This window comes from Perognathus longimembris, chromosome 21 (assembly GCF_023159225.1).
Source record: "Perognathus longimembris pacificus isolate PPM17 chromosome 21, ASM2315922v1, whole genome shotgun sequence".
NCBI lineage: Eukaryota > Metazoa > Chordata > Mammalia > Rodentia > Heteromyidae > Perognathus > Perognathus longimembris.
Genome location: NC_063181.1, coordinates 44,175,833 through 44,191,163, shown reverse-complemented (window position 1 = coordinate 44,191,163; position 15,331 = coordinate 44,175,833). Strand labels below are relative to the sequence as shown.

Below are 15,331 nucleotides of genomic sequence, written 5' to 3'. Positions count from 1 at the left end.
TATGGGTATATTTGAGGAGATATTAAGCAGTCCAATTATGTATATTTTTGTAATCATAGAACTTCCTTAGCCAATTCTTGATATTTGAAGAAAATTAAATGCTTTAGCCATAGTTGTTTTGTGGAGATACTTATGAGTCTATAGCAGGCCATTCTATCATAGACTATAAAACTATATAGTGGGCCACATCAACATCACCTTAACATTGAATACTTTTTTAATTTGTTCATTTCTTTATTGTCAAAATGTATATACAGGGATTACAGTTTCATACTTAAGGCAGTGTGTACATTTCTTATCCAAATTTTAAGATCTGATTTTTTTAAGATACAAAATGAACTAATAAGTGCTGAGAAATATTGGAATATAAATATTATAGATACCTTGAATATATATCCGCTAAAACTCACCTAATCTGAAAATAAATATTTTAAAGATGACTCTTACCTTTACTGTCAGCCACGTTCTGTATTTTACTTTGAGAAAATTTGATTCAAATTATTTGCTTCTATATATGCTTTAATCTTGAAGACACTTTTGAAAGAAGATGATAGAAGTCACAGAACAGAAGAGAGAATCATGAACTTCCTTTGTTCTTGCAAAATAAGAAAATGAGAAGTAACATGTCGTGTTAGATTAGAAATCAAATACCCTGCATACTTTTTCAAAGTAGAAAATCTATTGCATGGTTTCATTATAACTACTGTGGTTTTTTTGCTACCAAAAATTCTTGTATGTCATTTTGTTTTTTTCTGACTTTTCATTATATAAAATGTTCTTTCTTCTGATCGATATATTGACTAGCTGAGGTTACATCAGAAAAACAAATTTAAAAATAATTTTGTTGTTATAAGGTTGATAGACAGAGGGGTTACAGTTACATAAGTCAGGTAAAGAGTTCATTTCTTTTTTGGACAAAAGTGAACTCCCTCACTATTGCCCAATCTTTCCCTCTCATCTCCACCCACACGTTTTATAGTTCATTTCCAGCATATAGAACAACCTTTAAAAACTGGAAAAAGAAATATAGGCACTAGTGGCCTTGCACCTGTAATCTTAGCTACTCAGGAGGCCAAGATTTGAGGATTGTGGTTCAAATCAGCCCGGGCAGTAAAGTCTGTGAGCTAACCACTCAAACAACCAGAAGTGGCGCTGTAGCTCAAAGAGGTAGAGTGCAAGCCTTTTTTTTTTTTTAATTTAATTTTATTGTCGAGGTGATGTACAGGGGGTTACAGTTACATATGTAATGTAGTGAGTATATTTCTTGTCACATGTGTTAGCCCCTTCCTCGTGTTTCTCCTGCCTCCCCTTCCCCATATTCCTTCCCCCCTGAATTGTACAGTTAATTTCCAACATATTGTCTGGTTAGTATCGCTGATGCATTGATTCTCTCTCTATCCTTTGTCTTACTGTGTTGTTATTCTCCTTCCCTTCCGCAATTAATGTAAATGTATATACAGTACCCAGTGAGAACAGGGGATAAACTATAGGAAAGAAAAATGAAAGAAAAGAGAAATAACTTCACATAGTAGACTAAAAATAACAACAATGAAAAACCTCTTAGCGTCATCTTTTTTTGTTTTGTTTTGTTTTTTGGCCAGTCCTAGGCCTTGGACTCAGGGCCTGAGCACTGTCCCTGGCTTCTTTTTTGCTCAAGGCTAGCACTCTACCTCTTGAGCCAATGCACCACTCCCAGATTTTTCTGTTTATGTGGTGCTGAGGAATCGAACCATTGGCTTCAAGCATGCTAGGCAAACACTCTACCACTAAGCCACATTCCCAGCCCTCTTAGCATCATCTTATATGACCATATCTACATAGCTAGTGAGCTATTGTGATCCTCTGATAGGACTATTCTAGACATATACTAATTATTATCAATGAGGGAAACCATGAAATCTATTTTTCTTTGGGTCTGGCTGACTTCACTCAATAGATATGATTTTTTCCCAAGTCTCTACATTTCCTTACTAATGGGGCAATGTCATTCTTTCTGATAGAAGCATAATATTACATTGTACATATATCACATTTAAATGTGTCCATATGTATGTGTTTATATATGTATAATTCATATATTTTTAATTAATTAATTAATTTATTTATTTATTTATTTGCCATTCCTGGGCCTTGGACTCAGGGCCTGTGCACTGTCCCTCGCTTGTTTGGTCAAGGCTAGCACTCTGCCACATGAGCCACAGGGCCACTTCTGACCATTTTCTATATATGTGGTGCTGGGGAATCGAACTCAGGGCTTCATGTGTACGAGGCAAGCACTCTTGCTAGTAGGCCATATTCCCAGCCCATAACTCAAATTTTTATATATAAACAAACATATGTCCACACAATATATGGAATGGGAAAGAGAGAGAGAGAAGAGAAAGTATGTGTATGCCAGTGGTTATAGAATGTTGATGTGCCTTTAGAAAAGATGTCAGATAAGAATTTTTATTAAGAAGAGCCCTTCCTTTTGACTATGGTTCACTACATCTTAATAATGCTGAATTGATACCATAAACAGGAGCAGTAACCAAGATTATAACCTCTGTCAGAACTACTATTGTTAAGGTTCTTTCTGTTCCTCCATTATGAATTGCAATTGTCAAAGTTTTAGAACACAATCACAGAAGTTTAGTCTGGCTTTATTTGCTGCACGCATACTCTCTGTGGTAGCTGATTTTGCAGCAGTTCTTGAACTATAGATATGTAAGATACAAACAAGGTTTTAAAATATTTCGTTGTTAATGCCATAAACAACAGCATTTCAGAGTTTCTTTTTGCCAGGTTTTAGTACGGTGCTGTTGGTATCGCTTACCTGTACAAATGGGTGCTATCCAATTTCCTCACAAAATGCGTGACCAAGCCAGGAAGCCAGCAAGTGAGCAAGTGAAGGAGTGAGTGGGTGAGTGAGTTGCTGGAGAGAGAGCGCTACTCCTTCAGGCCATCAGCTTGTCATTTGGTTTGGTGAATAACAAAGAAAAGCATTGAAATTTCGAAGCCACCTCTCCTAATGGATTCTTCCCTAGTTAATTTCTGCCTTCTGTTTGCCTGTCATATTGTTGAACTCCCTCATTGCTGAAGTCAGGGCAATAAAGAGTATGTGGCAGTGAGTTTCAAATAACTCTACATTGTGATTGGTCCTGTTCTTTAAGTCCTCTCCTACGAATTAAGCCACCTTATGCATGTGACTTTTATCTCTAGAGAGCTCTGGCCCTTCTACTTGCAAAATGGCAGATTTGTAGCACCAAATCCTTCATCCTTGCTAGAGATCACCTTAGAAAGTTAGCTAATTGCCACCTGGAAGTTCTAGAGAATCTAGTGTCTTGGAATAAAATTTTACAGAGGTGATACATTCAGTGGTCAAGTTTCAAACATAAACACACCATCAAGTTGCATAACTGTACAAACAAGGATGAATTTGCTTAAACTTTCCCCATAGTAGTCTATTGATTTATTTCTGTGTGATCCCATAGGGTTCATTGGTGAATTTCCTCACTCACCCATGGAAAGTGTAACTCATAAACACTGCTTTCTGTGTGCCCCGCAAGCTACCCTCAGAATGGCCTTTGCTTCTCTGCTACTCTGAAGCAGATACAAACACATGCTCTTTTCCATGCCTCAGGTTTTCTGAAGTCATACCTTAATATATAACATTTGTTTTTATACTCAGTTTAAATGATGACCCTAGAGCTATGAGGTAGATAAAATAGCATTTTAGTTTAAATGTAAGTATATAAAACCCGAATATGTATGCATACATAATGTATACCCATAAGTAAAACCGTGAGCTTCTGTCGTGCCTATTTGTACTAATATTTAAATGGCTTAGAATTACGATTCTGTGCAAAACAGATTCACCAAGCACTTTAAGAACTAGAACTCGAATTTTTAAGTTAATTTACTTTACTGTTATTATAGAGGTGATGTACAGAGGAATACAATTATATTAGTCAAGTAATAAGTACATTTTCTTTTGAACAGTATTTTCTTTTTTTCTGAATAATTACTTATTTATTGTCAAAGTGATGTACAGAGGGGTTACAGTTTCATATATCAAGCAATGGGTACATTTCTTGTACAATTTGTTACCTCCTCCCTCATTTCCCCCCACCCCTCTCCCCCATGAGTTGTTCAGTTGGTTTACACCAAATGGTTTTGTAAGTATTGCTTTTCCCTCATTTTCTCCCATTTCCTCCCTTCTGTCTCTGTAGTTCTGTTTCATCAATGTCCAGAGAGCGCTACAGCTGCACTTTTCGTTCTTTTCCCCTCAAGTTTTGTATCCTTCCCTCCCTCCTGCATATATATACCTGAATTCCCCTTAACAGAAGATAAAGAAGACAGAATCGTCAAAAACTCAAGAATAAGTTTCTTGTTTCCATAGCTTGGAGGTTTTTATGTATGAATATTATTTTATATAAATAGGAAGAAGCACTTAGGCCCCTTTCTGTTTCTCTCCTATGCTTTTCTAGTCTCACTGTGTGTGAATACCTAGAATCCTGTGTAATATATTACATATAATATAAGAACATATATATATATAATAACATGCCTTTTAGATGTAATTTCCACATATCAGAGCGAACATGCAGTGTTTGTCTCTCGGAGCATGGCTTACCCCGCTTAACATGATTCCTTCTAGTTCCATTCACTTCCCTAAAATGACATTATTTTATATTCTCTAATGGCTGTGTAACATTCCACTATGTATAGGTACCACCCTTTTTGGATCCACTCACCTATTGTGGGACGTCTGAGCTGTTTCTCTATCTTGGCTATTGTGAACAGTGTGGCAAGAACATGGACGTGCAGGTGTCTTTAGCATATCCTGGCTCCCGACCTTCAGTGTAGATGCCCAGGAGTGGACTGGCTTGGTCACAGGGAAGGTCTATGTTTTGTTTTGTGAAGAACCTCCAGACTGCTGTCCAGGTGGTTGTACTAGTGTTTACCTTCCCACCGCTGTGCAGTAGGGTTCCGTTTCCCCATTTCCCCATTGTAGTTAGGATTCACAATGCTGGCCAATCATACTGGGGTGAGAGGGAATCTCAGGGCTGTTTTGCTTTGGATTTCCTTTATGGCCAGGGATGATGAGCGTTTCCTCGAGTGTTTCTTTGCCGTTCTTACTTTCTGAGAAGTCTGTCCTTAGCTCCCTTGCCCATTTAGTGACAGGCATGTCACATTTGGGAGGGGTTAGTTTCTTGCGCTTCCTGTATATATTAGATCTTAGGCCTTTGTCTCACATTTCTGATAAAGATCTTTTCCCAGTTGCTTGGCTGGCTTTCTAGTTTAGTAGCTATGTCTGTGTCTGTGCAGAAAGTTAATTTTGATGTAGGCCCACTGATCGAGTCACTCTGCTATCTGTTGTGCCCCTGGAACTCTATTCAAGAAGTTTCTACCTATACCTGTAAGTTCTAATGTTTCTCCTTCCCTCTTGCAGTCATTTCCAAGTTTCAGGTCTGATGTTTGAGGTCTTTGATCCATTGAGAATTGATATCTGTACCCGGTGCCAAACAGGGATCCACTTTTAGTTTTCTGCATATAGATGCCCCGTTTTAGGACTCTTAAGGTTTAAGCAAATACTCAAACTTTTCATTGTTTGTGTTGTACTTTTCTAAGGGAAATCTTAAAGAAATTCTATTCTTAAAAAGATTTCCGGGCTGGGGATATAGCCTAGTGGCAAGAGTGCCTGCCTCGGATACACGAGGCCCTAGGTTCGATTCCCCAGTACCACATATACAGAAAAAACGGCCAGAAGCGGCGCTGTGGCTCACGTGTCAGAGTGCTAGCCTTGAGCGGGAAGAAGCCAGGGACAGTGCTCAGGCCCTGAGTCCAAGGCCCAGGACTGGCCAAAAAAAAAAAAAAAAAAAAAAAGATTTCCTAAAATTCTTAAGAATTCTTAAAGTCTTAAAAAAAATCTTAAGACGCTTTTTGCAAGTTATCTTTTTAGCCATTGCAAAGTCTACCATTTGAAGTTTCCTAGCTGATTATACAACATTAACACTCCAAGATTTATCTTTCTCAAATGTTTCTAATTTTGCCACCAATATGTTATTTATTAAATACCTACAATGTACTAAGATACTAATGTTTATTCTTCCAACTCAAACTATCATTCAGTAGCATTGCCCTCCATTTGAAGACTTACTTCATATTCATTCAGAACCTGTGATGGTTCCAAACTTTTGTTTTCTTTATTAATCATGTAGGTCCTCCAGGTGAAAAAGGTGACCGTGGCTTTCCTGGAAGTAAAGGATTCCCAGGACCACCAGGAAGGACAGGACGGACAGGTATGTGCAAGGAAATGTGCAAATAATTGTTCATTATCATACGAATATTAGTATGCATAGTTTATTTTGTGATCTGAAGCACTTCAAAATTGAATACTATACAGAGAGAGAGAGAGAAAAAGGAAAGAAGCAAGCAGGAAGGAAGGAAGGAAGGAAGGAAGGAAGGAAGGAAGGAAGGAAGGAAGGAAGGAAGGAAACCAGTTACTTGGGAGTAATATTGTTATTTATATGCTAAATGGATATTTAGCTTCATAAACTGTCCTTCAACTTACTCGTTTGCGTTTGACTCTATTCTTCTGCATTTCAATGAGCGATGAATGGGAATTCCATATTGTGGCACATGCTCACTAGCTTTGGTGTTATTCTTGTTTTGAATTTTAGCAGTTCTGATAAATGTGCTTCAGTCTTGCTGATAATATCAGGGTAGATGATCTGCATTGTTAAGCTTGATCAAAAATTGGTTAGCCACAAATATGCAGCCTATAACTAGTCTCTACTGCAGATATGATTACCTGGAGTGAGTAGTGTATTTACATACCCAAAACCTCTAAAGCATCTAGCTTTCATTAGGCACTTTAGCAACATAGGGAAAAGTGTTTGTTAATTTTCCTGATACTATCTGCATCACTTAGTTTCCTACATGACCAGTTTAAGTTCAACACACAACTGTGTTTAAAAATCTTACATCTGACAGAATTACAAATCTATTTGCAGATTTTAAGATAGTTTAATATAGTTTCTGGAAGTAGGAATAAATATTTTTATTTGTCCTCTAAGTTTAACATAAAAATTGGTGTAGTAGTTTAGGTCAGTTTCTCAAATATTGGTGATAATTTAATATTCCTGGAAAAGTAAACATTATCTTGTTTTGGACTTTTTTGTATTTACATTAACATTATTGTAAAATTAACATCAAATTATAAGCTGGGTAGAGATGGGACTTGAATATTTCTGTTCTCAAATATCTATAATATTATTTGTAAAAATATTATTGTGTAAAAGTAGCTTCACAATATTGCTGTCTTTCACCCTAATTTCCTGTGATGGGAGCAGGAAATCTCTCTCTCTCCTCCTTCTCCTCCCCCTAACCCCCAGTGTTCATCCTTTCCTCTCCTTCTTTTCCTCTTCCTCCCCCCTCATCCTTCCCTCTATCTTTTTCTTCTTTATTCTGTTATATTAAAATCACACCTCACACCTGTAACCTTAGCAACTCAGGAGGCTGAGACATAAGACTCTCAGTCCAAGCCAAATCTGGGAGACTTTTATCTCCAGTAGACCAAACAAATCTGATAGACACCAATTAATCAGAAAAATGCTGGAAGTGGAGGTGAGGCTCACGTACGAGAGCTAAGGCTTTAAGACTAAGGCCAGGGGGAGAAGTGAGCGTGAGCTCAAGTCCCAGTGCGTGCACGCGTGCATGTGCACACACACACACACACACACTCCATCTTTAGCCACACTGAGAGATAGAGAGAGAAATAATGTAAGTGGAGCTACCATCTTGTATGAATACACACTGTAGAAATGTGATTAATTTTCAAATCATCTCTCCCGTGGATTTTGTAAGGAGAATTAAAAACTTCAGTAAGTTTGACTTTGAAACAGATAACACTAAAACTAGTCTTACAATTGTACTAAGTACTTAACCATTTGCATGATGGTAATTTCTCTTGGAGGAAGAATTAATAATCAAGAGCAGTACAACCTGCTTCAGATGAAATTGTCACCATTAATGTGTCTCATTGAACATGGGCCTGGAAATTCAGTCCCATAACCCCAGCACTCAGTCACTCAGAAAACAGAGATAGAAGGTTCCTGAGTTCAAGCTGGTAAGTCACTGTCTCACAAACAAACTGCAATTGATTTCTGGAGCTAAAGAAGTATTTCCTTGATATTCCCTTTAAAACTGGAGAAAGGTTGGGGGGAGGGAGGCAAGGAGAGAAAAGGAGAGAAAGAGAGAAAGGAAGGAAAGCAAAGCAAAGGATAGGGTTAAGGAAGGAAAGGAAAGGAGAGAAGGGAGGAAAGGAAAAGGAAGGAAAGGAGGGATGACAGGGAAGGAGGAAGGAAAGGAAGGGAGCTGGGAGGGAGGACTATAAATTGCATTGATTTTTTTTGGTGTAATTTTTTTCCCCAAGGAAATCCTGGATCAAAAGGACAAAAGGGAGAAAAGGGAAGCTACATAGGTAAGTTTATAGTTGCTTAATTTCTGTGTGTATTTTTCCAATAAATGAGGTGAGATATTATGGTCTGGATCTGGCAAAATATTTAGAAAAACAGAATTGATATGTGGAGATTCTGTGGAAACTAGTTTTCTCCAAATATAATATTACCTAGTTGGAATAAAACAAAGAGATCAAACTACTCAACTTTTTCAATCTCATTCCATATTTGTGAAGAGTACTTTTTTCTAAAAAATTCCACCTAGAAAATTGTGGGTTTTTTTTTTCTCCAGTAAATTTCAGTGAACTAAAGGAAAAATCAGGTTTATGAATGGAAACATTTACAACCTCCTTATCCACTAAGTGAGCTTACTAAGCCCTCAAATATTGGAATTTAGACAAACAAGGAGCCTTGAAAGACTAAGTTCCTGCTCTGGGGGAAGGATTTGTTTTTACGACATACTTAATGGTCATCTTGTACATCCTAGACTTTCAAATCTGCAACCGAACAGACCACAACAAAGTCATTGTCTATGGGATGTGCCACTCTATAGAAAGTGTACACATTGTACCTTAAAAATAAATTAGATAAGATCAATTCTGCATGCCATAAATAATTTATTGAGTTCCTAGACCAAGTATGCACTAGTATAATGGCAAGGTTGTTGAAGTGAATGAGGAACCTAGTTAACTTTCCAGAGTCAAAATCATCTTCCTATATCCCCAGTGGGAGCTACAGATTATATATGTGCTTGTTTATGGAAATAGCTGATACAGTGATCATAATGTATTCATTTAGGAATCTGTTTTAGACCAAGTTTTTTAAAACAAATTATAATATGTAGATGAATCAAAATCGTAGTTGGAATCATTGTTTTAAATATGCAATACCAATGTTTTTTGGCTTTAAATTTGCAAAAATAATTGTTTTAACTTATTACTATGCTTGGGTTTTACATTTAGACAATTGAGGGTTACCATTGCCAATACCAGCTAATAGAACGTTGTGTAATAACGATAGTTGCAAAGTGGAACAGCACAGAGTACTGAATGCCTTCTCAATATCTCCTCAGTGTTATTTAGTGATTTAATATTGTATTAAGATACCAGAACCATGCATAATTATTTCTTCTCTGTGTCCATTTATTTCTTAAGGTGATTTCTTGTCCTCTGCTTACCTTTCACTTCTCTCATTCCCTTTTTACTCCATTTAATTTCAACTGAGTCCTTTAAGTTTCTCTTCTTTATATTTATCTCTACCTTTACTCATTTTTTTTATCTTTTGTTCCCTATCTCTTTTCCCGGAGGCTTTCTCTGAGCTTCCAAACATTAACTCTAGCTGAGTTTGGCAAATAAAGAACTTCGTGGTTTTAGTCTATAAACTGAGCAGTCATACTGTTTTCTGTTACCTGAGGTTATCAAAAGCTTGAGCCATTTTTTTTCCTGCTATGTTTAGAGATGTCAGCTGTAGACTTTTATGGCTATTTTACAGTGTATGCACATACTTTCTCTGAGAAAGCAATGTGAACTATACTTGCATGTAGCCCATGGGTTCTTCATGCTTGCTCATGGCAAATTTATAAAGTAATACTACCATTTTTCAAAAAGGAAGAAATATATATATATGCCTACTATTTTAGATTCTATATTTTCAAGTTTTTATGTTATTATACCAATCACTTATCTCTGTCATTACGATACCTACACATTATCTCAATATCTACGCATTCTAATATACACCTATCCCATAATTATTTTGAATACTTAATGATTTTTGTTGCTTCTGGTTTATCTTTAATTAACAGCATTATATTAAATACTATGATACATGATCTTGTGAGAATATATTTTGAGTAGAGGATTTACTGGGAGTAGAACCAGTGGTTCAAAGGTCATACACATTTTATAATTTGACAGTTGTTTCTAGTGTGTATTTGTTTTGTTTTTGTTGCTCAGGGCCTGAGCACTGTCCCTGGCTTCTGTTTTTTTGTTTTGTTTTGTTTTGGCTCAAGGCTAGCACTCTACCTCATGAGCCAGACAATTCTTTCTAATGGCTCCAAAAAGTTTCTACCGATTATCATAGTGTGTGATTCCCCATATCTTTAATTCTGGCCTATGACAAATATATTGAATTATGTTTGCCCGTGTTTTATGTAGTTTAGGCATAATATAAATATAATGAAAATAATGATTGATTTCTTTCTTTAGGGAAATGAATTTTGACAAATTCCATTTGGTCCCAGGACTCCTTTCTTCAATTGTGATCATTGTTTCAAAATAATACAATAAAAGTATTCCTCAGCTATCTTTTGTGGAATAGTTATTTGATTTGTAATGAAATCTGGTAAAGTAGATGCTCATCTGGACCAGTACAGCCCCCAACTCACATTGGGGAAGGGCCCTTTTAGGATCAAATGGATGGGAAGGATGCTCTATGCTACCGCCTCACTCAAAAGCCTTTCACTTCTGGACAGGTCATCTTTACTCCTGACTTCCAAGACCCCTTTACGGCTCCTCCAGCTGACCTTGCTTGCACATCTGGCTCCTACCTGTCTTTCTCTTCTGATCCATGGTACTGTCGGAGCCTCTGCCGCCATGTTCATAGCCCTCCCGACTCCCTCGCCAGCCTCCCACTTCTCTGCCACTCCTAGCCTGGAGGTCCCCTCGGATGACTTGTGGGCTGCTCCAGTCCTCCGCAGGTACCAGGGTAGGAGCCCTCTGCTGCCGAACCCATTTTAATATGTGGGGTTCCAGCAGAAATCTCATGAGTTACTGGTTACATGTGAATGTTCAAGGTAGAAAATATTATTTTCAAACAGGAATAGGTTTAAATCTACACATTCATGTATTTACCATTCATCCATTCTTCTATTTAGTAGGTGCCCATATGTACTTCCAAGAGCTAATGATGACAGCTATGCTAGTAGGATATGTATTATCTTTGGCTTTCTAGAGAGAGCTCTTCCCGAGAGATACACATAAATAAACATATCAGAGTTGTTCTACGAGAAATAATAGAACTTCATAGTTGTGTAATAGACACAAATATTTTTAATTCTATAAGATATAAAAAATAGATTTATTTTGATTTGATTAGTTTATCTTCCTGGCTCCTTATTCTCCAAACTAATAGTATATATTTTTTTCTTCAAATTTTAAAGTGAAGTAAACTGGAGCTTATTTATTCAATACATCTGGCCCCAAACTTGTTTCCTTAAATTACCTTTCCATTTCAAACTGAAACAATTTATCACAATTTATCACAAAAAATAATGCTGATCATTTTTTCCCCCAAAAGTTCTCTTCCATGTTTTAAGTGTAGGTTCTCAAGAAGAGAAAATATTATAGTAGAAATGGATATTTTGTGGAGGTGAAGAAAGAGAAGGAAAATAGTTTTAAAAACACAGGAAAAATAAGAAAAGGCCAGACAAAAAGGGAATTGAGAAAGGAGTGGGGTTTGGTGTTTATTTTTTTAATGCCTCTATAAGAATTAAAAGACCACATTGTTGCAACTTTCCTTCAAGTTTTAACACATAGCCTCAAGGTTCGTCACTATTATAGTACTAGTAGGATTTGATGTTATATGACTACATGTATCTCATAACTTTTTTATTCTCTGTCCTGTCAAATGGTCATGCCAACACCTACCTCACAGGGATGTTGTGAGGACCAAATGGGATTATCTGTTTGAAGATGTTCTGGAAAGTCATAAAGTGCTTTGAAGTCATAAGCTATCCTTCCTTGTGGTCTGTCTGAACGGAAACTGCTATTCCTTGCTGTCAATCGTGCATGTGAAGTCTGTAGGCAGAACTGGAGAGAATGGAGAGGCAAAAGATGGAAATGGGAGAAGCTAATTAAACATCACAGTTGAAAAGAGAGATGGTGGAGATTAAGACAAGACTTAACATTAGGCAGCAATACAAGCATGAGAAGATACCAAGTCAATGAAGTAGTCTGAGCAAAGAATATTAGTTAAAAGAAAAGGAAGCGACTACGAGGTGCACACCATAGTGTGGACTTGAAGGATAAATACTGAGCAAGACACTTCTGTTCAGTGAATTTCGAGAAAAGATGAAACAAATTAGAATTGCCAGTTGCACCGGCTGTTTCTTTGCTGGTATCACCTGACTCTCCAGGGAAAAGGAAGGAGGATTCACCAGTGGTCCATGTAGTCCTCAGTAGTAAGAAACCAGCAACCTCATATGCCTAGTACAAACATGTAGACCTTGTTCAAGGAAGAGTGTGGGGGACTCTTCCCTTTTGTCAGTAGGACTTAGTGTAGACTTCATTGGCTACAGAACGGTCCTGATTGTAGAGATACTGGGAAACAACTCTAAGGTATTCAGCTCTCAAGCCCTCTCACATCCCAAGCTGAATATAGATATTTCATTGTGAAACACTAACCTGAACACTCCAAATTAGAAAGGAAAATCTTTGCTTCTCTCTTTAGATTGAAAATAGATGCTGAATACCCAGTTCAGATGCACAAATCATACCTAATACAATCATGTATACAGATGAGAAAAGCAGACTGAATAGAACTCTAATGGTACTTACCCTTAAATGTGTATGTTCCCACTGCAAATAAATAAGAAGGTGTGCGTCTCAGGCAAGCACAAGAGCATCTTCCATGTGAGAAGGTGTGCGTCTCAGGCAAGCACAAGAACATCTTCCATGTGAGAAGGTGTGCGTCTCAGGCAAGCACAAGAGCATCTTCCATATGAGAAGGTGTGTGTCTCAGGCAAGCACAACATCGTCCACACAACTCAGCACTTGTTTTTTGTTTTCCTGAACTTTGCTTCGGCCCAATGAGACTATATGTAAAAAATGAATTTTGATGTTTGTATATTTTGAATCTATTTTTTCTTTGGTTTGCTTTATACTAAAGACTCAACTCTATCATACACGGATTCTAGAATTTCCCAAGTCATTCAGTTGGTTAAACTAAAGCCTTTTCCAGTCACTAATTGTGATAATGAACATTTAGAGGGTATTTGCCTACACCATGCACTTTTTTTTGTCAGTTGTGGGCCTTGAACTCTTGGCCTGGGCGCTGGTCCTGAGCTCATTAGCTCAAAGCTAGCATTCTACCACTGGAGGCACAGCACCACTTCCGGTTTTCTTGTGGTTAATTGGAGATAAGAGACTCACAGACTTTACTGCCTGGGCTGGCTTTGAACCAGGATCCTCAGATCTCAGCCTCCTGAGAAGCTAAGATTACAGGCATGAAGCCCGATACCATGTACTTACGATTCGTTAGCATAGGTAATTCTCAAAAAAGCCATAAAGTTGAGAACTGTTCTCATCACCATTTACTAGATTGGAATCTGTACTGTATAGTCAAAAGGCAGAAACCCAAAGCCACATCTATCAGTCTCTGAAGCCATCCATTTCAGTTCTTGAACACATCAGGTTTATATTACATATAAATACTATAGATACTTGATGTGGAGGGTGTGGAGGTAGGGGAAGACAGAAAAAACTGGAGTTTCTGCATGGTAAAGCACAGAGATAACAAGATAAATAGAAAGCCTTCAGAATGGGAGATCTTTTCTAGCTATGTATCAGACTAGGGCCTCATTTCTAAAATATGACTTAAAGCTCAAGAAATTCATACCCACCCCCCGGAAATAAACCCTCCAAGAATCAACAGCACAATTAGTAAATGTGCTAAAGACTAAAACACAGACTTCTCAGAAGAAGAAGAAAGGCCAATAGACACAGGAAGAAATGTTCATCTCTGGCCAAAAAGGAAATGCAAATCAAAACAACATTGAGATTCCACCTCACCCCATTTAGAATGGACATGATCAACAACACTGAGTCTCAGATTTTTCTGCCTGGCCTGTCTTTGAACTGTGATCCTCAGATCTCAGTCTCCTAAGTAGCTAGTATTAAAAGTGTCCGTCACCAGTGCCTTGAGCAAAAAGAAGCCAGGGACAGTGCTCAGGCCCTGAGTCCAAGGCCCAGGACTGGCCAAAAAAAAAAAAAAAAAAAAAAGGCAGTCTGGTTTTCTAGAATGATTTTTAATAATTTGAAGACCACAAGGAGATAAAAATTATTATGATATGTCAAATTCCAAAACGAGCATTCCCAATTCATCTTTGTTTATTTCTGCTTTCATAACTTGGCCACACATTGTGGCCCCCAGTCCGCCCCCCCCACCCCCTCTGCCAAGTGTATTACTCAGAACCTGATCTCTTGGCAATGCTCACAAAGCCTCCATGATCACTAATGAGAGTTACTAATGAGCACCCGGGGAAGAGCTACCTGTTAATATTCTATCTTTATCTGGGTAACACGCTCAGTTTCAACATTTTCAGTGTCATTTACCTGATTTGATGTCTCCTTTGCGTTGTATCCTTTTTAACTCCGCAATATACTTTTCTCAGTGGCACTACGTCTGATCTAGCAGAGCAGATTACACTACAGCGGGGCAATGATGGGGGTAAGTAAATTAGATAAATGCCGCTCACTCATGACAGTTATTCTGTGTTCACAGTTCTCTGTGATTTCACAGATTGTTGCTAAAAACCTAACAGCCTTCCATAAACTCTATATATGCATTCTTTAATAGTGTGATAATTAATATGTGTTGTAAATTGAAAGAGATCTAAATCAAGTAATGGATGAAGTAGTTAACACTTGTCCTATTTACTCCCTATCCCAAATGACTCCTAATGCCTTACTCTCACCAGAGTCGATAAGAAGGGGAAAAAGTCAATATAGCTCCACCCAAGTCTTTTGCACAGACAAATTTGAAATCCATCTAGTATGTGCAAGAATGCAGACAGAGAAGAGAGAGACCTGACACACTGCCTTTCATCCCCCCACAACTTCTGAGGAGCCAGGCGGCTCTGCCTCTCTCTTGGAATGAATACTGGCTTC

The 15,331-nt window shown here is 37.7% G+C and overlaps 1 protein-coding gene across 1 annotated transcript in view; it reads left to right on the top strand.

Moving 5' to 3' along the window:
* Msr1 (macrophage scavenger receptor 1) overlaps positions 1 to 11,125 on the top strand; it is a 33,330-nt gene extending 22,205 nt beyond the window's left edge. Inside the window, exons 7-9 of the mRNA XM_048330733.1 lie at positions 6,204 to 6,284; positions 8,420 to 8,467; positions 10,918 to 11,125. Coding sequence (XP_048186690.1) covers positions 6,204 to 6,284; positions 8,420 to 8,467; positions 10,918 to 10,934 — 146 coding nt within the window. The 3' untranslated portion in view covers positions 10,935 to 11,125. The remainder of the gene's footprint in view (positions 1 to 6,203; positions 6,285 to 8,419; positions 8,468 to 10,917) is intronic.
* The last annotated feature ends 4,206 nt before the right edge of the window (positions 11,126 to 15,331 follow it).